The sequence below is a fragment of the Setaria italica genome, chromosome I (genome assembly GCF_000263155.2).
Source record: "Setaria italica strain Yugu1 chromosome I, Setaria_italica_v2.0, whole genome shotgun sequence".
NCBI lineage: Eukaryota > Viridiplantae > Streptophyta > Magnoliopsida > Poales > Poaceae > Setaria > Setaria italica.
The window spans coordinates 35,837,466-35,858,004 of NC_028450.1; the positions used below are offsets into that span (position 1 = coordinate 35,837,466).

Genomic DNA, 20,539 nt, shown 5'->3' on the forward strand with positions numbered 1-20,539 from the left:
GAATTACTCCCATCCGTTCTAAGTTGCAAGTTGTTTTGGTTTTTCAAGTTGCAGGTTGTTTTGATTTTTCTAGGTGCATATAGATATAGTGTACGTCTTAGAAAAGCTAAAACAACCTACAATTTGGAATGGAGTAAATCTCAATAAATGTTGAACCAGTATTTTAAAAATGTTGAAGTAGGTTTAAAAAATTGTTTGAATATAGTATTCCAAAATGTTGAATTCTCGACCTCGTTTCAACATTTTTAATGTTTATACTATTTCAACATTTTAACTAGACTGTTGAATATGTTTCTTAGATGGTTAAATCAAGATTTTTTAAAAAAAATTGAAACACCTAAAAGTGTTTCCTTGAATTAGAACCATTTTAAAAAAGCACGATGGTAAATCCAAATATGCATTTGGTTAGTCTCGGTCCGACCTCACAAAAAAAAGGGGCTAACGAGATATTCGTTTGATAGCTCAAGACAATATTTCTAAATTCCCACGTGCTATCCTCATCTTGACCACATGTCGCATAAAAAAATAATTAACAAACCAGCTTACTGATGCTTCTATAGTTTTATGGGATAAAGCCGATTCGTAAACGGACGGTGGGTGGAGTAGCTGGTTCGCTGGGCTAATCTTGATTTGTGGGCCGTTTCCTGGGCTCTGTGCGATATGTAACGTTTCTTTCTTCCGGTAGACAGATAGGTGTTCCGAGCCGCCAAGCGAAGTGCACGCATCACACATTTCACACGTACTACCTGCGAAACAAAATACAGACAGAAATAGTGTCTTTTAACTTTTCCATAGAAATGCTCAAGGGAGGTAAAAAAAAAGATCAGGCCAGGATTTCAGTTGGATCTTCAGGAGCCAGCGACGCTCTGACTCTGAACATCTCCAAGGCAAATCCTCCTTGCGAGATTCCAATCGTTCGAGACTTGGGACATTTCGCAGCCTTAAAACCGTCAACCGGTGGAGGATCATTCGGTGGTGCACATGTGAAGGCGCTGCAAGCAAAGCACGCACGATTCAGCTCTGATGAACAGCAGCAAAACAGCGCGCAGCTGCTGCTACTGCTGCTCCTCGTGCCAGTTCAGAATCTCTAGACGGCGAGCTCGTGATGGCACCAGCCGCACCCCGGGGGGGGCCTCGCTAGCGCTCGCAGCTCGCTTGAAAAAGAGGCTACTCGGCGCGAACCGCGAAGCACTAGTTTATGCAATGGACCACGGGCGCCTCTCTGAGCGCACGTCGATGGGTGAGCTGAGCTCCACTTGGAAAAATTATCACCTCTGCTGCAGCCGGGAGCAGCACACCGGGCCGGGCACACAGTGTTTTTGACCGGGCCAGGCACTGACAGGTGGACCGCACTACACCTGGGCCCACCTGACAGAGTCAGTGGGGGTGGAAAATGAGTGATGGAAATAAACCATCTTCTTCTCTTCGATTTAAAAAGTGCAGGAGCATAATAAAATATGTGAAAGTCCCTGAGGCTGGGAGACCACTTGTGAGAAATGAAACCTTTCTGCATGGTGCCCATTTGAAAATAAACAAAGGGAAGAAAAAAAAAAGGGGGGGGGGGGGGGGGGGGGGCATCGATCAAAGGGTGAGATTAAAGTATGGCCTACTTGCCTGTCAGCGTCGGCCTAAAGAGGGACCGGTGGTCATCGTGGCGAGGGAACTTGAAGGAAAAAAAATTCTGAAATCAAACGCCAGGGACCAACGGTCCTCACCTCCTCGCTTGACGAGGTCCACTGCCCAAATAGGCTGCGAGTTAACCCCTTGATTACCATCCTTCCTAGATGTAGTTAGGTGAGCCGTTCCATCTGCATCCGCTGACTGGGCCACCACATCACGAGCCAAGATGAGGTGGCGCGTCCAGTCAGCACTGCAGGCTTGCGTGCCCAGTGACATGGGCGCGGAGCTAGTCAGCTAGAGATCAGGTTAACTTGGGTCTTGTTTAGTTGCCTAACTTTAGGGTGTCAAAATTACTGTAGCAACACTGTAGTGTTTCGTTTGTATTTGTGAATTATTGTTCAAATATTGACTAATTAAGCTCAAAAGATTCATCTCGCAAAGTACAACAAAACTGTGCAATTAGTTTTTGGTTTTGTCTACATTCAGTACTCCATGCATGTACCGCAAGTTTGATGTGATGGGAAATCTTCTTTTTGCATAGTGCCAAAGTTGGGATTTAGGGGTGAACTAAACAAGACCTTGGGCCACCTGTTTTTTTGCACAGAAGTTTTTTTTTTCAAGAAAAAGCTTAACGTCATAGTTTTCCCATGAAGTTTAGTGCTGAGTGCTGACTGTGAAATTTGCACGCTAGGAATGCAGGATTCCAAGATGAATCATCATCACTGAGTGAGAAAAATCCTAGGTCTAGGTGGACAAAATGCTTGAGCAGTGCCAAGCTCAGCTCCTCTCCAACGTTGCCTCTTGCTTGGTCAAAAAGGGCATGAAGAAAAGAGGCTCCAATTGCGCAGCGCGGAACATGATTGGGAGCCTCATGACGTGCAAACCCAAAAATATTTTCCGGATCATGCACACCATCATGTGCTTCCGTCGAAAATTGACCATAAACCTGCACCTTTTTTGACAAACTTTCACACGTACTGTCACCTGATGCCGTCCTATCCGTGTCCGGCTGGTGATTTGGAACACCGACGCCGTATTTACACACAGACCCCTGCTCATCATTGCATTAGCAGAGCCTTCCTAGAGATGATGCCTGAACATGGCGAGTTATTGGCCGCCGCGCCGGCATCCCGGCCGGGGACGAGATGGTGGTGGCGTGGGCGTGGTCACCACGTCCACGCATAGGAACGGAGCGGAACGGAATGGAATGGAATGAATGTGCTCTCGGCGGCTACCTTGTGAGTGCCCATGCCGATGCCTTGAATGCAGAGCGAGCAAGAGATGGTGCGATGATGCCAATGGCAACCCAACGAGCTGTCATCCTCATGAAAAGGGTGCGAGCACACACACCGTCTGCTATCATGTCCAGTAGGATCGGTGTTGCTGATCAGGAATTTGATCTTTGTGCTTCGTCGAGAGGGAAATTCCTCCTCCTCCTTTTTATGTGCCTTGATTGACCATTTCCTGTGTTGATTTTTTTTTCATGAGCATGAGGGAGTTTCATGTCTGATCACATGGGTGTGCAACTTGCTGAACCTATTGTGCGCTTTTTTTTAAAGATAGTGCGAGTTTCAATTGGTATAGCAGAAAAATACAAGATTACAGCCTTGAGAGGTCATAGTTAGAAAAAATAAAAGAAAAAAAAGGCAAGAGAGCCCTCTCCATTTAGTGATAACAGGAGAGCCCCCATATTCTCCAAACCATTTATCGAATGGGCAGCAACATGCAAGAGGTTCCTGCGTGCACCAGCTACCTATGCGCCAAGCCGTTTAGCACGGAAATTTTAACGTAAAACTCACACAAAAAATATTGGTGAGAAAAAAAGGATGAGGGAAATTTTAGCATGAAAAAACGCAGCAAAACAATATGTGCCCTGATAAAGTAAAAAATCTGGATGTGGTGCATCAAATCCAGGTTTGGTGCATCAAAATGATGACTTATTCATATCTACAAGGAAATCTTATAACACACTATGTACAGATAATTCCATCAGCTATAAATATAATCTAGATTTAATCCAGATTTCAAAGTGAAATGAGGTACATCCATCAGATAATGATTGATTCATATCTACAGGCAATCTTATCACACACTATGTACATAATATAGCGCCTCCAACCAAAATAAAACATACTTCTCCCTGCACCTCATATTTAGATCTCTATCCCTGAAAAGGATAACAAACAAAGTCATACTTAGTAGCCCCATTTTCAGAAGAGAGAAAACAAAAAGTTACTTTCAATCTCATGTGGACATGTGATAAGTTACTTCCGGATGCTTTTCCAAGTCATGTACAGTTACTTCATATGTCATATGAATCGGTTACAAAATTACTTCCTATGTGTTCCAAATGACTGACTAGTTACTTTCTACCTCAATTAGGTAAGATCAAAGTTACTTTCTACACCAGATTAGTAGAACACATAAAGCATATGTGAAAATGCAAGCTATATATATGGTAAAAATGCCATGTGCATGCAATGAAATGTTTTTCAAGGTACTATATCAGAGATATGGTGCCATAAAAAAAAGAAAAGTTTGTGGTAATTAAAAGAAGAAAAAAGTGCAATTGGCAATGACACTTGCAACTTCATTATATTAGAATAAGAAAACCTGTATCAAAATAAGTTACTTTCTACTGTTTTTAAGTCAGTGATATGTTCATATCAGGATAAAATGACAAAAGGCACCTCACTAGATCAGATAACATATGTTTAGATTAGTTGAAGGTGTGCAAGTGATTATTTTATCCCAAGTAACAAATGTTACAGCATGACTGTGCGCATGCGGTCATTTTTATCCCAAGTAAAGCACAATTCCCATCAGCACCAAAACTTGAAAAATTATCTAAAATCCTAAAAATAGGGGTTGCATTACTAGCAAAACTGACCTAACAAAAACATGGAGTATGGATGTATAGCAAAATTGCAGCAATCATGATTGGGAGGTGGAGGTGTGTATGGTTGTGACATACCTCCAGAATATGCATCGTCACTATCTTAGTTGTACTTGAAATGTTGCAAGGAGGGGAGGAAGCTACTTTTTATCTGTTTCAACTAGGGGCAAAAAGTTACTACCTATCTAATGTAAATAGATGTATAGTTATTTTCCAATCAGGGGAATTAGGGGAATGTTTTACTTCCTATACAAATGTAAACAATGATTAGTTACTTCCTATGTGCTTTAAACTAAGGCAATTTACTTCCTATCTAATTTAAATATATAACTAGTCACATCCTGACCGTTCTAAACCAGTGGCAAAGTACTTCCTATCTCATGTGAATAAATGAGTAGTTACTTCTAAATCTCATGAATATCAATAATAAGTTACTTCCTATCCCATATTTGTAGTAGCACATTGCCTGTTACCTCAAAATGAAAACGAACATCAAAAGAGATGCCATGAACATGTCATGCCTATAGCTAACACTATTTATTCAGGTTTTGTGATTTTGAACCAAACAACAATATGAGGTTGACTAAAGTAAGCATGGCTAAGAGATCCTGTGTAAATGGTACATAAGGATTATATTATGAGCGTTCACCAAGAGCTAAACAACAGATGCATTAGTGGCAGAGTAACATACCAAAATGCTATTGAGTATCAACATGGCATAATTGCAGGGATCATGGTGAGATGATATATGCTTGGTAGATACATGCGGCCTGTTCAGTTGTGCTTCTTTTAGCCACTGCAAGTTGTGGCTGTTTTGCAGTTGAAGCTAGCAAGCAACAACTCAGCTACTTGGGCTTGCAGCTGCAGCTTCAGCCGCTGCAAAGTAGCACAAACGAACAAGCCCATGATGAATATGTGCCAAGCACTGATCAATTGATAGGAATAACTGATGTGGTATGCTTTAAACATAGAAAAGGAGTTGATGAAAACTTTGTACAACAGGACTGAGTTAGCAGCACTTTCAAAAAGGGCTACAAAGTAAGCTAATAAAGATATATCACCATACTTTCTAAATGAAAGGCACCTAAACTACTACTTTATTTATCAGATAAAACATCAAAAAAATTATCTGCAAATTTCATGCGCACCGGGAACTTATCTAGATCAAAACAATGACATTATGCTTAATTATTTCAATGACAGAAAAACTTGTACACAGAAACTGAATATGAAAAATCTTATAACCCTACTCCATCTTTTAGAAACAAAAAGAAATTCAGCATTTTGCTAATCACTAAATGTGTAAAATTCTATGATAAAACTAACACACCATGAAACTACAATTGGCAAACATAGCAAAAGAAAGTAGGTCCAGAAAAAATCTAGTTACTTCCTGTGAGTTTCAAAAGCCAGGTGGAAGTTACTTCCTAACTAGTGTAATGGCTAGTTACTTCCTATGTGTTTCAAATCACGGGCTAGTTACTACCTATATAATGTCAACCAATGATAAGTTACTTCCTATGTCTTTCAAATCAAAAGACTGGCTACTTCCTATTTCATGTAGATAAATGATTAGTTACTTCTAATCTCATGCAAATCAATGATTTGTTACTTTATCGTTCACATAAACAAACTGACAAGAAAGTTTATGTGTTCCTAGTTCATTTCTCGTGTAAATATCAAACTGTTCTCGCCCAAATATAATAAATGGCACATATGAAACAAAATAAGAGATAAGTAAAACTAAATCAGAGATAAGTTACTTTATATGTGATGCAAAATTAATGTAACTTACTTCACAAAGTTACTGGTAGAATCCTAATAATTATGAGGATGTTTTCAAAAAAAAAGGAGCTACTAACTAGCACAAGCAATAAAAATGATTGCAACTTCAATATAGTAATACATATTTTGATCAGCACATTTGCCACGTAAATCATCGAGCAAAAATACCAGGGCCAAAATAGAAGGGAATAGGGATTGGACGGAGCTCCAGAATAGATGTTTCCCACTGAGGGATAAAGATCCCCATCGATCAGGATACTGGTCGACCCTGACAAGTGGTCCTGCCTGACCGTCCCGTAGAGGCCAAGGCATAAAAACGCGTGGAGCACAAGCCAGGAGGCCGGGCGAATCAATTCAGTTCGGATATCACGGGATACTTATTGTAAAATGACTCAGATTGCTTTCCATTAACAACTGACTAGGATTAGATCGTATCCGATTGTGACCCTAGGTCATCAGCCTATATAAGGCAGCCAGGGATGGCTTCGAGGGCAAATCGACTCTTCGCATCCCATACCAACAATACAATCCACCAGAACATAGGGTATTACTCTCCGGAGGTCTGAACCTGTGTAAACCTTACATCCCTATGTTACCATTCGTTCTTGGTCTCACGATCTCTCCCGCCTACAAATCTACCACGTGTGTAAACCCCTGGTGGACTGCCGGTCACTAAATCCTATAGTTGGTGCGCCAGGTAGGGGTGATTGTGAGATCCTTCCCAGCGAGCTCGATGGCATCACGCCCCGACGTCATTTTTCCCGAGAGCATGAAGGACTTCCTCGCCAATTTGATCCAGCTCCGCTTTGGGAGCATGCCGGTGGACTCCGACTCCACCGTCTTCTTTGCTAACTCGACGTCCGTCGCCAGCTCGACATCCGTTGGATCTGCTTCGACGGAGCAAGATCTTCACCCGAGAATCATCATACCGCTTGCCCAGCAGGTCGGCGATCTCTCTCTCGGAGAGGGCCCTACACATTCTCACGGCAACCCGCCCACCTACGCCCTTCAATCTAATCATGGGGCTCAATCACATCAGCAACACCATTGCTGAGTGCATCAACCTCTCTGAGGCGACACTACGCCCCGAAAGGTTTGTGCAGGGCTGTCCCCGTGCCCCTTTTGGCATCAAGAACTCGGCTGCCGTGTTTTCCGAAATACTCGTAGAGTCTTTCCAGATCCAATTTGACGACCCACCCGAACCCACCCAGTTTCCGGACTGCGGTGAGTTCCAGGTCCCTCGCTTCGCCCTAACCCCAAACCCTTACGGTGAGGGCGATGATGGAAGCTTTGCATCATAAGATCGGGAAGTCTTCGCTGTCTCCGCCAACAAACCTCCTCGTGACGATGAAACTTCCTCCCAGGAGGAAGGGTGCAACAAGAGGAACCGAGGCCGCGGTAGGTGCCGCCAACAGGAACGAGCCGAGCACGTTCGTGGGCCACCCGCCGCCCCCGCAACGGCCGACACACCGCCCATCTCGCCGGCACCCAATGGCGCCGTCAATGGTGGCCAGGACAACGCTGGAGGTCAACGTAGGCGTCCCTTACGCGCCCGCAATCTGCAGGCCGATCTCGAGTAGGCCGATCATGAAGTCTTCGCCACACCCTAGGCCAACCTGGGGGCTATTTTTGCTGACTTAGAAAATCTTCCAGACTCGAAGCAACTGTCGTGGATCCGAGCGCACCCGCGGTTCTGCCTCGCCATGCCTCCATCGGTCGCCATGGCCACAGACTCCTCGTCCCATGATGGGATGCTGCTTGCCCTGTAGCAGGTCGGTACCAAGCAGTCGCCTCGCATCCGTTGCACCGGCGGGCCCTGCGCAACTCCTCGCATCCTCGCATCTACCCGCGCCGGCCGCCGTCGCACGTCCTCCTCGTACATCACCCGGCCACCACTTGCCTCGCATCATCATGGCCGTCGCGCCTCCCAACCGAGCCGACATGGCGGGCCGCTACCGAGCAGTCGCCTCGCATCCGTCGCGCCAGCCGACCCTGCGCAGCTCCTCGCATCCGGCCACGCCGATCCGGCGTCGCACATCCTCCTCGCGCAGTGCCCGACCGCCACTTGCCCCGCACCATCATGGCCGTCGCACCTCCCAGCCGAGCCGACATGGCGGGCCGCTACCGAGCAGTCACTTCGCATCCGTCGCGCTGGCCAACCCTGCGCAGCTCCTCGCATCCGGCCGCAGCGACCCGGCGTCGCACGTCCTCCTCGCGTAGTGCCCGGCCGCCATTTTCCTCGTGGCATCATGGCCGTCGCGCCTCCCAGTCGAGCTGACATGGCCGCCGACGAGCCCACGCACCTCAGTACTTCCCCCAGCCTCCAACCACCGGATCCACTCTCGCAAAAGGATAGATCAGGTCGTGGGGGACCATGGATCTAGCCCCGGCGGGCCTGGTCTGGTGAGGCGGTTGGCGAGGTCGATGGCCGGCCAACGAGGACGCGGGTAGCGACAGCATGAGAGAAGAAATGCCTCGCCGCCACCTTCCTTGTAGCCGGCGGGCTTCCGTCGAAGCTGCTCAGGCAGCAGCGAGGGGTTGGAACGGAGGGAGAGGGGTGGCGGTGCGGGGGTTAGCATCTGGCCGAGTCGCCCCGGGAGGAGCGACGCGGGGGCATTGGGAAGAAGGGTCCAACAACAGCTTTTATTGTGCGATTTTTCTAAAAAAAAACGTGATGTGATGGCTGCTGCTATAGTGGAAGAATCAGGAATGGGTGCAAAAGAAAATGAGTAGTATATATTTCGGCGGAAGAACGTGTTGGTATTTCAAAATTTCAAAAAAAAAGGTAGTTTTATAGGAGAGGAAAATATTTTTATGACGACAGGATCAACTCATTGAGCTCCTAATAAATAGTGCGACTGTAAATTTTATCTGAATTCTTAGATTTTTGAGAGCCACCAAGTGAGCGATCGTGGGCTCGTGGAGTGAACTTGCAAGGAAATTTCTTGGTACGGGACATATTCCGTAAGATCAGGACGTAATTTACTAGAGCACTGTGGATGAAATGCACTTTTAGGACCACACGCGCCTTTTCCTACCCAGAAGTTCATGAATGTCGCTTTTTTCTCAAACTTACGCACATAACTTCTGACGTCAACAATTATCACAGAAAGCACATCTGATAAATACATGTGTTAGCTTGCCATCTTCATTGCTCTGGAAGCTGTACAGCTTGTTAATTTCCCTTTCAATAGACATTCAAGTATTCACATGAAAGTTGGTCGATGTCAAGTATTCTAACCCAAAAAAGTAGCTTTACCATGCAGTAACTTGTTCAGCTACCTCATCAGTGCAGATCAACTTCAAATCCAGAACAGCAACCGGTAGAGAGCGGTTGTTGTGCGCTTGTGCGTATACAGTGTTCTACTGGAGTTACAGTATTGCATAGGATTCTTGCTGGGCGGTTGTGAGTTTTGGGAGTTGATGAGCTGCAAGTACCACACAGGAAAGATAAACACCTTGAAAAGTGAAAGCTCAGGGAAAGAAAACAAAAGCTGCCCCACCGTGCTTAAAAAAATCGTCCCCACTTTTCCCGAACCCTTTTTATCCTCAGCCTAACACAAACCCACACACAAGCGCGCAGAATTCACAAGAGCTGCAGTGAGGAGAGAGAGGGGGGAGCGGCACTGGAGAGCGGAGAGGGATAGAGCCTGGAAGGTGGAAGCCAAAATCCACAGCGTATAGAGGGAGGCAAGAGGATCTGGAGCTCCTGGGGAGAAGGAGCAGGAGCTGGGAAAATCCCATGGAAACGGTTCGCAGATGCGCAAGTGGGGCTCCTTGATCTGTTCTTGAGCGGAGAGTTTTGGTCTTTCGAGCTGCGGAGCTGAAGAAAATAGATCCTGGGGATATCGAAGTGAAGAGGGGGCTCAATTTTTCCGGCTCCCTGTTGCTGCATTGCGGCCTCCTTCCAGATCCGAGCCGCCGCACGAAGAAAGGTGGGATCTTTGCTCGCCATCTCCACAAACCCGCCCAAAATTTGGGCTTCTTGAGCTGTTCTTGGGAGTCCCGTGCTTCAAATCTGTTGAAGAAAGTCAAGCTTTTTTAGTTGGGGGGTAGATGCGGGAGTGATGTCAACTACTTTATGAGCTGTCCCCTGCAATTTTTGTGGGTTAGATTCGCTAGTTATGGCGGATCTTGCCATGGAGCACTAGCTGTTTCTTTCGGCGAAGGCGAAAGGAACTTGCCGTAAGCTGCAATGTCTCTCAAGAGCATTGTGGGGCAGCTAAAGGAGATGAGGGACGGCATCGGGAGCATGTCGAGGCGCGCCGGGGCCTCCGACGGGCGCGCCGGCCATGGCCGCGCGGGGTCGCGCCATTCTTGGCCTGGCCTGTGGTCGGAGCAGCCGCAGCCGCAGCGCCATGGCCACGGCCAGGAGGGGTCGCAGCAGCAGCATCAGGGGCGGTGGGCGAACCTACCGCCGGAACTGCTGCTGGATGTGATACAGAGGGTGGAGGCCAGCGAGGCGACGTGGCCTGCGCGTCGCCAGGTCGTGTTGTGTGCGCACGTTTGCCGTTCGTGGCGCGAGGTCACCAAGGAGGTGGTGAAGACGCTCGAGGAGTGCGGCAGGATCACCTTTCCCATATCCCTCAAACAGGTATCGACCTCCTACATCAATGTCCTCCGATGTCATGAGTTCATGGCAAGTTTACCGTGTAAGGTGTAGTGTTTGGATGCCTTGATGCTTAACTTCATACTTTGCACAGCCCGGGCCTCGCGAGCAGCCAGTGCAGTGCTTTGTGAAGAGGGACAGGGCGACATCCACATATCTCCTCTACCTAGGGCTCAGCCCATGTAAGTTCTCATGCCTGGCTGTTGATTTAGTGTTCTTGTTCAGTTGTTTTGTTCTTATCCCTTTCGTAGTAGTGTGTCTGCATGAAGATGAACTATTTTAGTTATGGCTATCTTGCTCTAGTGCCAATTTGCAAGAATAAACTCACAAATAAACATGTCCTTGCAATGCAAATCTAATAATGTAAACGTGGAAAAGGAAGTTAATTCTATGGTTTATTCATTTAGTTGAATATGTGTCAAATAGGAATAGGTTTGGCATCACAAATGCCTAGTTCATGTCACGCAAACAGCAATATGGTTCTGTTCTTTTATATATCTCAAAATATTTCCTACTTCATGGAAGAGCATTGGATCCACTCATCCACAGCCTATTGCACGCCTGGATGTTTTCTTACCCTGCTTGTCTGTTTGAGCATGCTATGCAAAATTCAGCTTTGAGTTTACAATCAAGTCTCCAAGACAATCGGATAGATACCTTTTTTCCTATGCAAGAGCGTTAGTGGCTGGCTGGCTGCTAGTCTGGTCTGAGAAAGAAGCCAGCTGTAATTAGTGATCTGTGAGCGTCCCCTACAGACTGTGAGTATACCTGTCTGATCACATTGAAGTTACTTTCCTTACATTCATAACAAACATAGCAGGGCTCAAAGATGAGCTCAACTGTTGGAAGAGCGGTGCATTATGTTTTACTAGAATAGGCAACAATGCATAATTGTGGCTATCCATGGTGTACGACTTCTATGCACATTCCTATTTGTGCCAGATGTGCACAGATATCTACTCCCTTGGCCCCTTATTAATGTGGATGTGGTCCTATCCTCTTAAAACTCGGTGTGCCATTGAGTAGGATGCATTCAGAATTGTTAAACAGCCTCCACCTCCTGTTTAGGATATAAGTCTTGATCATAATACTTTTACAATTATTTATACAGAACACCATACTGAAGCTTATATGTGCTCAATTAATGTGAAAACACATCACTTACTGGTGACTTTGTATGTTACACAGCTCTGAATGTGGAGAACGACAAGCTTTTGCTTGCAGCTCGTAAGGTCAGGCGTGCCACGAGGACTTCTTTTGTGATCTCATTGGCGTCTAATGATTTCTCTCACTCCAGTAGCACCTATGTTGGTAAACTGAAGTAAGCTTATTATGTCAACTTAAGTGACATGATCATTCTACTTTGTCTTAGTAACTTTCTTTACTAACCTCACCATTTGTTTCTCATGAATCAGGCCAAACTTTCTTGGCACAAAGTTCACAATCTTTGACAGCCAGCCTCCTTCTGATGCTGTGGTGCTACCAAACAATAAACCAAGCAAAAGGCAGTCGAAACAAGTATCACCAAGACTGCCGCTAGGCAATTACAATGTTGCTACAGTCACATATGAGCTCACCGTCCTACGCAACCGGGGACCAAGGAGAATGCAATGCACCATGCACTCAATCCCAGCCCAGTGCATTCAGGAGGGTGGGAAGTGCCCAACCCCTACTGGCACCATCCACTCACTTGATGAGCCGTCCACATTACCGAGTACCAAAGGAAAGGAACCAGCTGTAGAATTTTCGTCGACAAGCCTCAGTGCTGATCTGTCTGGGCCAGCTTGTACGAGCGAAGCGCCTCTAGTTCTGAAGAATAAAGCCCCTCGTTGGCATGAGCAGCTTCAGTGCTGGTGCCTCAATTTCCGGGGGCGCGTCACGGTAGCATCGGTCAAGAACTTCCAGCTTGTTGCCTCTGTTGATCCTTCCCTCAACGTCCCCGCGGCGGAGCAGGAGAAGGTGATCCTCCAGTTCGGGAAGATAGGGAAGGATATATTCACAATGGACTACCGGTACCCGCTCTCGGCGTTCCAGGCCTTCGCGATCTGCCTGACCAGCTTCGACACCAAACCCGCGTGTGAATAACCTAAGGAGGTGTAAAGCAGGGTGCGGATCTTGCTTATGTTCAGACTTCAGATACAACCTGCTTCATGGGCGATGTAAATTCTCTGGCCTTGCTGAGCCACTGCCTGGGCAAAATGGTAGCTTGCGAGGTGGAAACAGGTAAATGACATCTGTACCATTGGAAGATTTGAGCGACCTGGTGTATCCAACTGTTAATGTATTAGGGCGCCCTATGTATTATTGTTGGGATGTTTGGCTGCTAAGTATCACAGCCTTATGGATAATGGACGTTGTGATCATCTTGCTTGCCTGCTCATTTTGAACCTTTGCTATCCAGGGTTGCGCAGATCATCGCTTGCTTCTGCTGTCTGTTCCTCAGTTTCCCTACTTGATGTTCTGATACGTAGACCTAATGCAGCATTTTGATCTGGCAATTAGTTGCATGAGACTGCTATCACGCAACTGCCATTACTGGTAGCTGGGTATCTCGCCAATCATCACGAGAGCGCCACCAGCAGGGGCATCCATGATTTGCTCCCACCCAAAAGAAAAAGGAGCGCGTGCAGCAGTTGCTCGCGGATATTCAGCGATGTGGTGCCGGCGCATCTGCCGCCATGTCTTTCCGCATCCTGGCCATCTCACTCACTGAACCCATCACCCCCCGTTGTCCGCATGATCTCGTCCGTATCCGACCGAGAGAAACAGATGTCGCTCGCCGCGTTCCGCCCCCATCACGACGGGCATGCCGCTCCATGGATGCTACATGCTAGTGCGTAGTGCCCCGTTTAGGCGGACTGTGCAGTGGCCTCTGACTGCAGCGCAATGCGCATGCGCGACAGCGCGAGCTCCCTCGCTGAAGGCAAGGAAGCCCCCTTTGTGGCTGTCTTCTTCCTCGGCGGGATGGTGCCATGCTGGAAGCCACTTGCCTCGTCCTTGTTTGCGTGACACTGCCGCCGCCCCACGAGCACGCACTCGAGGGCAGCGCGGTGACGTGTGACCGCACACGGCGGCGGCGCCGCCGCGCGTCCCCCACGAAACGTGCGAGGCCCCCGATATGTGGCGGCTGCCCCCGTATCGCCCGTGGTTTCTCCCACGCGATGACGTGAGCCACCTCTTTTTTGACCCATGACCATGCAGCGCGCCGAGAGCTCGTACAGGAGATTCATGCCGTCACGACGTAGCAGGAGATCATCTCCGTCTACTGAACCGGATCTTCTAGAAGGAGGAGGTCGCTGACGCGATCAGGCTGCTACGGCTGGTGCCTTGCTGACATGGATGCCAGTAGGCTTGGAGAGGCACATCTTCTGATGCTGAATTTTCTTCAGACCAACGAGTCACGTCTCCTCCTGCTACCACCAGTACGCGCTGTGAATGATCAGCCGGTGATGAGACTGAATTGATCTCTTCAGCTCGTAGGAAAAACCGTAGAAATTCAAAGGGGACGGAAGGAAATTTTGATCCGCCTTTCTTCTTGGTGGCAAATTCAGAGGAATTTTCAACGAAGGAGACGACGAGTCCACGAGTCACGCCTACACGGAACCCCGCCGGGAATTAATGCGGCCGCCCTCGCCACAACCACCGCAATCCCCGTGCGGCCATATACTCGCATCCGTGAGGGAAAAGCGTGCCGTGCTCTGGGCTCCGTCGCCGCCCGCAACCGCCGTCGATAATTTCCTGAAAGGTAGGGGGAGAGGGAGCGGTCGATGGAGACGGTGGAGGAGGACGTGGAGGAGTACAGCTGGCGGGAGGTGGTGCTGCCGCACCTCGTTCCCGTGGTGCCAGACGCGCCGCCGGAGCTCGAGCGGGAGACCGGGGAGCGGCGCCGCGGCAGGGACCTACTCGTCGCCGTCGACTTCGGCCCCAACTCCAAGCACGCCTTCGACTGGGCGCTCGCGCACATCGCGCGCATCGCCGACACGGTCCACCTCGTCCACGCCGTCTCCAGTTGAGCACCTTCCCCGCCGGCCGCCGCACATACACACATCCTTCCAAACCTTACCTGCCTGCTTACTCCATCTATCTAGCTATCCTGAATTCTGAAGTAGGAGTATTAATTAACTTCAAGGCAGTTTAGATTATGCCGTAGGTTGGTGAACTTACGACTAGTTAATTAACAGTTCGAATTGTTTAGTGTGTCGACTGATTTGGACATCTGACCCCGATTTGGCGGCTTCTTCGTGTATCCAGCGTTCTGGCTTAAATCAGTTACGTCTGGGGGTCTGGTCATGCATGTTGAGCGAACCAATTATGTTTGTCTTGCTATGCATGTTAAGCATGATTGGTGATGCCACAGATTGATGAATGGAAAGGTCAGGATAGTATAGCGCTGTCACTTCAGATCTTACAAACGGGAGGTGTTTCTTCATATTTTGCATTTTGTTAAAAAAGATCAATCAAGCATCTGAACTGCATAACGCTGAAAGAGTACGTTAAATTTGTGGTCAACTGATGCTCTGGCTCAATGTGAAGTTTGATCTGTGTAGGTGTGCATAATGATATCGTGTATGAGAAAAGTCGGGAGCTAATGGAGGATCTGGCTATCGAGGCATTCAAGACTTTATTGGTGTGATCTCTTCACCCTTAGTATGTCTGCGTGTAGTTATGCTGCTTCTTATACAAGCATTTTACGTTGAACATATATAAAACATACAAGGATTTTATGTTGATAGTTATGTATAAGACGCCAAGGGTTAATTCGCATACCTCAGTTACTGCCTTGCATTCTAGAAAAATAGTGCTAGTATATGCTAGTAAATGATTTCTGATGACTAAAATTGAGCTGATGTGAAGTATGCACATTTGTGAATTCCTGTTTTTGGTTATTTTCCACATTTTCCTCAAGGAGTTAATAAGTGTGCCTTTAATTGGAAATTTATAAGGTCCGTACCAAGGCACGGATTGTTGAAGGAGATGCTGGTAAAGTTATATGCCGAGAAGCAGACCGACTGAAACCAGCAGCTGTCATTCTTGGTACACGTGGTAGAGGACTTATTCAAAGGTATACGACTCTTAAACCATCAATTATATTTGTGCCACATTTAGACACTCAGGCCTTTTGGATTCGCTTGGGACTTGGGAGCTTATGGTACTGGGCCTCTTGACCAACTTTGCAAGTAGCAGATTTTCTTGTCATAATTCTGCTGCTATCCCATCACAATGAGATCTTCCATGCTACGTGCAATCCTAAAAGTTGTCATGCAAATGCCTTTTTCACATCTTTTGTTCGATCTACAGATCTTCTTTGGAGTATTGCCATGATTAAATTCCTGCAATACAGGTCATACACTTGTCCTGTTGCTTGTAAGTTGCGGATGCAAAAATTTTGCTCGTCTGTACAACATCTACCATAATTACTCCCAAAAAAAATTCTGAGTACTGAACCACTTTTCAGTTCTGATATGAAGTCATGTTTAGGATCTCCACTCAACAAGGAAAAATATTTGTATGCTAACTTGTTAAGGGATTGCTGGCCTTAGGACGATCTACTGTTGGTAGCATGATACTCAAATTAGGGCATGTACGGTCCTCTTGCCTGGAAAATTAAAAGGTCTTCATTTATAGAAAAATATCTCGCAAGAGTCAGCTATGAAATATGCTAACCTTTTCCCTTTTGAATGGTGTAAAACGACTCTTTATGTCCCCGTAATTCTATGCCTGGATCTCCTACTGCGGAAGTTTACTGAGAAATGCTGAGTGCTATACCCATGCTCTAATTTAATGATCCAGGTCTAATTGATCAGTATCAGAAACGGCATATTGCCTGAATTATGGTGAGGCACTTGTACAAATGCATGAAAAGACAATGGCTAGAGTGCCCTTTAAAGAACATGATAATTTGCTGAACCGATCTGAAATGACAAGAAGGATTGGGCACTAAAGCAAATGAATGCAATTGAATGTTCTTTATTATCTGTTCTTTCTACCTTTTGGTGCTAGTTCATATTTTATTGCTGAACATGAGCTGGAGATTGCATTTCTAAGTATATCTTGCCTTTGTACTGTAGTGTGCTGCAGGGAAGTGTCAGTGAGTATTGCTTCCACAACTGTAAAGCAGCACCAATTATCATTGTGCCAGGCAAAGGTTGGTTCGAGTTCTTTACTCTTGTTGCAAGCATTACATGAAAACAAGACTGGGTACCAAATAAAGGTTTTTGCTATAGTGCTATGCTACGAAGCTTAGGGATGGCTATGGATAAGTGCAAGAAGCATCTAGTCATGTTGAATCGCAAGAAAATAGTTTGTTTTATGTCTTTAAATCTATCCAGTGTCCTGTATCAAATAATTGCTAGCTATTTTGGACCTTTCTGACGGCTAAACATGTGAACAATAAAGAACAGTTTGTTTCCTCTGCACACTGAAGTCTTGTTGACGAGATCAGCACAATGGGGGGGAAGGAAAGGTTGGATCCGAGCTCCTGGTCTAGAGGGAGTAATATTATGGTTCCAGATCAACAAATTTCTAATTTATAAATGGTTTTTGGGCTAATACTTTTGTTGATCTAGCCACAATGAGAGCAAAACTTTGTTTCTGAAACTAAAATTGCTAATAAGTTCTGAACAAAGACATGTTCCGGGATTCAAAAGTAATTAGTTGTACTCATGAAAACAGAAACATGATTTAACTGGTATCTCAATGCCCTCAAATCACGTGCTCTGTGCCTCTGTCAGTTTAGGTACTCGTAAATATTGAAATAAGATTCAGCTGATATCCCAATATACTCTAATACTTTGCAGTGGTTGTTTTAGTGTATATTGTGAAAGTGAATATCCTTTACTTTCATTGCAAGTGAGGTCGAATTATGTCTTTGCAGAAGCTGGTGAACAGTCTGTGCTTTGAAGGAAGATAAGTGAGAGATGGTGGCTTCTGTTTGTTGTACTTTCAGTTTAGGTGATACAGTGTTGTATATTGTTGTTGGTTTGTTGTGGCAACATGATTTTAAGTGCTTTGTTTGTAATCTGAAGTTCTGAACCCTCTGTGTAGCTTGGCTCAGAAGGAACATTTAGAAATTGGGATTGTAGGCTTGTAGCAGACATACATAGAACACTAGAAATGTACTTGTATTGACATTGCTGACAGAATACTTCATTAGTACAGTTGCTATGAATAAAGAATCTTCAGCCACAAATTTTTCTGTGGTTAAAACTCCAGTAACGAGGATTAATTCTTCTTACATTTCCATTTTGAGGTTGTCTAGCAAACAGTCACCTGCAAGAAAGCAGCAGCTGGATTCAGTAACTTTTTTATGCTGAAGAGAGGCACAATTCACACAAGTATGAATTTGTTCACCCAATTTTACACAAAAATTAGGCAACTATTACTCGAGGTGCTCATATTTTTGTAAAGTTCTTTAATCAGCTGCCAGATTTAACAATTCTGTGATGGCAAGTGTTCGTTCTGAACTCTAAACTGTAACCTTATTCAGGGAGGTCCTTTTTTTCTAACCCTGATCATCTAACCACTACTGTGTTTCATTTCACATGAGGCAGAGTGACTGCAGGCTTGGCGTTCGAGAAGCAGTTACTCACTTTCTACTGACTGAAACTGTGCATCAAATCCACCGAACAAATTCTGGGAGCCAACATCCCAGGCAGCAGCAGCAGCTCCATTCACCTGCAGGGAGCACCAAGCACTCAGTTCAGTTCAGAGAACGGGAGCTAGCAGAGTCGAGGACAACGGATTCCCGGTCACGTACGTTGAGGCACGGCTCGATCGACGGCCCGGCCGCCGCCGTCACCGGCGTGGCAGCCGACACGGGGCATCTCGCGGCGGCGGGCGGCGGGTACAGGTTGTTGACGACCATGTCCAGCCCAAAGCAGGTGGAGCCTGCTGCTGCGGACGGGTGCACCTGCTGCATGGGGTTCATCTGAAGGCAGGCCGGCTCCAGCTGCCCGGCCGGCAGAGCCATCGCGGGCAGGGCAGCAGGGTTGCACGCCTGCTTCAGCTGCCTGCCGAAGAGGTCCTCGACGATGTCGAAGCTCACCACCGGGTTGGATGCGGCGATCTTCATGGACAGGAACTGCAAGAGGAGAGGAGCCTCCGGTGAGCGATCGCACAAACTGGAAGAAGCAGAGAAGACGAAGCAGGCCGGCCAGTACCTCGACTTGCTTCTGCAGGGACTGGACGTAGTTGATGATCTCGTCGAGCATGCCGGCCTTGCCGGTGACCTTGCTGCACCCGGGCACCAGCTCCTGCAGGTATCTCATCCGCTCGCTGATCCTCTCCCTCCTCACCTGCACAACATTCGGCGATTGATTCTGAGTTCTGACAGCAGCAGGATGCATACGCAAGGTAGGATCGGTGGTGATGTGCGGCATCATCGAGCGTGCAAAATGGTAGCTGTGGCTTGTGGGTAGTACCCGCTCGGCGAGGCTGTGGCTGTCCGTGGCCTGGCCGCGGCGTGCCCGGACGTGGATGTAGTCGGTCTTCTGGCCGGCAGCCGCCGCCGTCGACGCCGCCTCCGCCTTCTTCTTGGTCCCCGCCTTTGGCCTCTCCTGCTTCCCTTTCCCGGGCGCCGCGATCTCACCGAGGCCACCCAGCTGCTGCTGCTTCCCTCTGGGTCTCTTGCTCATGTCGTTGCCATCACCCTGCCCAAGGCCAAGTTTCGACACACGCGTCAGTCAAAGACTTCAATCGAATTTGCACGGCACTACGGCAGTGCACATCTCCGGTAGAGGATTGCACCGTGATAGCATAAATCTCTCACCTTGGCGTCGAGGTACGCGTCCGGCCGCCTCTTCCTGAATCCGCCGGCGCCGGCGCTGCCGCTGCACGAGGAGGTGTCGTTGCCGTCGCCGGCGCCCGGCGCCGCCGCGGCCGGCGCGCCAAGGCTCGCGCCGCACATGGCGCCCAGGTCCGGCCACTCCTGGAGGTAGCCGAACGCGCTGCACATTGCGCCGAACTTGTCGTCGTCGAGGTCCAGCAGGCCCTGGCACAGGCTCTCGACGGTCCCCTGGCATCGCGCCATCTGCAGCCCTCCCGAGGCGATCGAGCTCAGCGCTGTGGCCTAAGCAGAAAACCAACGATGCCCGACAAGGCTTCCTTGGCTCAGCTGCTTGGCGCAGGCAGGCGCGCGCGTGAGCTGTGAGCCCCCGATGAAGAGAGAATTCGAGCAGCGTGGCTGGCAATTATGCAGGAGGTGTGCGGGCGTGGTAGCGTAGGGTGGGGGGAGGGTCTTGTGGGTGAAGCTTGCGCGTCCCTTTCGATCCCCTGCGTCTGTGGCCTCCTGGAAAATTTCCCAATCCATATATATAGGGAGAACGGCGGGTGGATGGATAGGGGAGGGCCTTTGCTTGGGGGCGATGGTACTTGCATTGGCCATGGGGAGATTGGATTTGGCCCTGCTGCCTGCCTTTAGGTGCGGTCATGTGAGGTAGGGCTGGATAAAGGGGTGTGGGGCAGTGTGTTTCTTCAGCTGGCAGATGCAGTGGCTCCTAGGGCCCCAATCTGCCGGGCGGGCCCTTTGGTTACCCATAGACCGCAACTCAGCTGTGCACGGTGCACCAAAGAATCAGCAACACCCAAAGATCAATGCTTACGAAAAACTGTTTGTTTGTTTGTTTTTGTGC

General features: G+C 47.7%; 3 protein-coding genes across 3 annotated transcripts; 2 read left to right on the plus strand and 1 right to left on the minus strand.

The window, feature by feature from the left end:
- The first annotated feature begins 9,846 nt into the window (after positions 1 to 9,846).
- Positions 9,847 to 13,336, plus strand: LOC101753980 (tubby-like F-box protein 5). The gene is made up of 4 exons (XM_004953555.3): positions 9,847 to 10,895; positions 11,005 to 11,092; positions 12,099 to 12,231; positions 12,326 to 13,336. Exons 1-4 carry the CDS (start codon positions 10,497 to 10,499, stop codon positions 12,993 to 12,995), a joined length of 1,290 nt encoding a protein of 429 aa, XP_004953612.1. The 5' UTR covers positions 9,847 to 10,496; the 3' UTR covers positions 12,996 to 13,336.
- Positions 13,337 to 14,341: 1,005 nt separating this feature from the next.
- On the plus strand, positions 14,342 to 18,121 carry LOC101755453. Its single transcript, XM_004953559.3, has 5 exons — positions 14,342 to 14,918; positions 15,458 to 15,537; positions 15,854 to 15,972; positions 16,979 to 17,055; positions 17,785 to 18,121. Exons 1-5 carry the CDS (start codon positions 14,678 to 14,680, stop codon positions 17,808 to 17,810), a joined length of 543 nt encoding a protein of 180 aa, XP_004953616.1. The 5' UTR covers positions 14,342 to 14,677; the 3' UTR covers positions 17,811 to 18,121.
- LOC101754377 (transcription factor BHLH094) lies at positions 18,013 to 20,202 on the minus strand. The gene is made up of 6 exons (XM_004953557.4): positions 19,678 to 20,202; positions 19,331 to 19,558; positions 19,070 to 19,204; positions 18,667 to 18,990; positions 18,500 to 18,584; positions 18,013 to 18,179 (listed from the first exon to the last, which is right to left on the minus strand). Exons 1-6 carry the CDS (start codon positions 19,936 to 19,938, stop codon positions 18,142 to 18,144), a joined length of 1,071 nt encoding a protein of 356 aa, XP_004953614.1. The 5' UTR covers positions 19,939 to 20,202; the 3' UTR covers positions 18,013 to 18,141.
- Between the last annotated feature and the right edge of the window lie 337 nt (positions 20,203 to 20,539).

Coding starts and splice junctions, on each gene's coding strand:
- LOC101753980 (XM_004953555.3), top strand. CDS start 10,497: ATGTCTCTCAAGAGCATTGTGGGGCAGCTAAAGGAGATGAGGGACGGC. Junction 11,093..12,098: donor CTACCTAGGGCTCAGCCCAT/GTAAGTTCTCAT, acceptor TATGTTACACAG/CTCTGAATGTGGAGAACGAC. Junction 12,232..12,325: donor ACCTATGTTGGTAAACTGAA/GTAAGCTTATTA, acceptor CTCATGAATCAG/GCCAAACTTTCTTGGCACAA.
- LOC101755453 (XM_004953559.3), top strand. CDS start 14,678: ATGGAGACGGTGGAGGAGGACGTGGAGGAGTACAGCTGGCGGGAGGTG. Junction 14,919..15,457: donor CCTCGTCCACGCCGTCTCCA/GTTGAGCACCTT, acceptor TGATCTGTGTAG/GTGTGCATAATGATATCGTG. Junction 15,538..15,853: donor AGGCATTCAAGACTTTATTG/GTGTGATCTCTT, acceptor GAAATTTATAAG/GTCCGTACCAAGGCACGGAT.
- LOC101754377 (XM_004953557.4), bottom strand. CDS start 19,938: ATGGCGCGATGCCAGGGGACCGTCGAGAGCCTGTGCCAGGGCCTGCTG. Junction 18,991..19,069: donor CCCTGCAGAAGCAAGTCGAG/GTACTGGCCGGC, acceptor CTCCTCTTGCAG/TTCCTGTCCATGAAGATCGC. Junction 18,180..18,499: donor ACAGTTTCAGTCAGTAGAAA/GTGAGTAACTGC, acceptor GCTTTCTTGCAG/GTGACTGTTTGCTAGACAAC.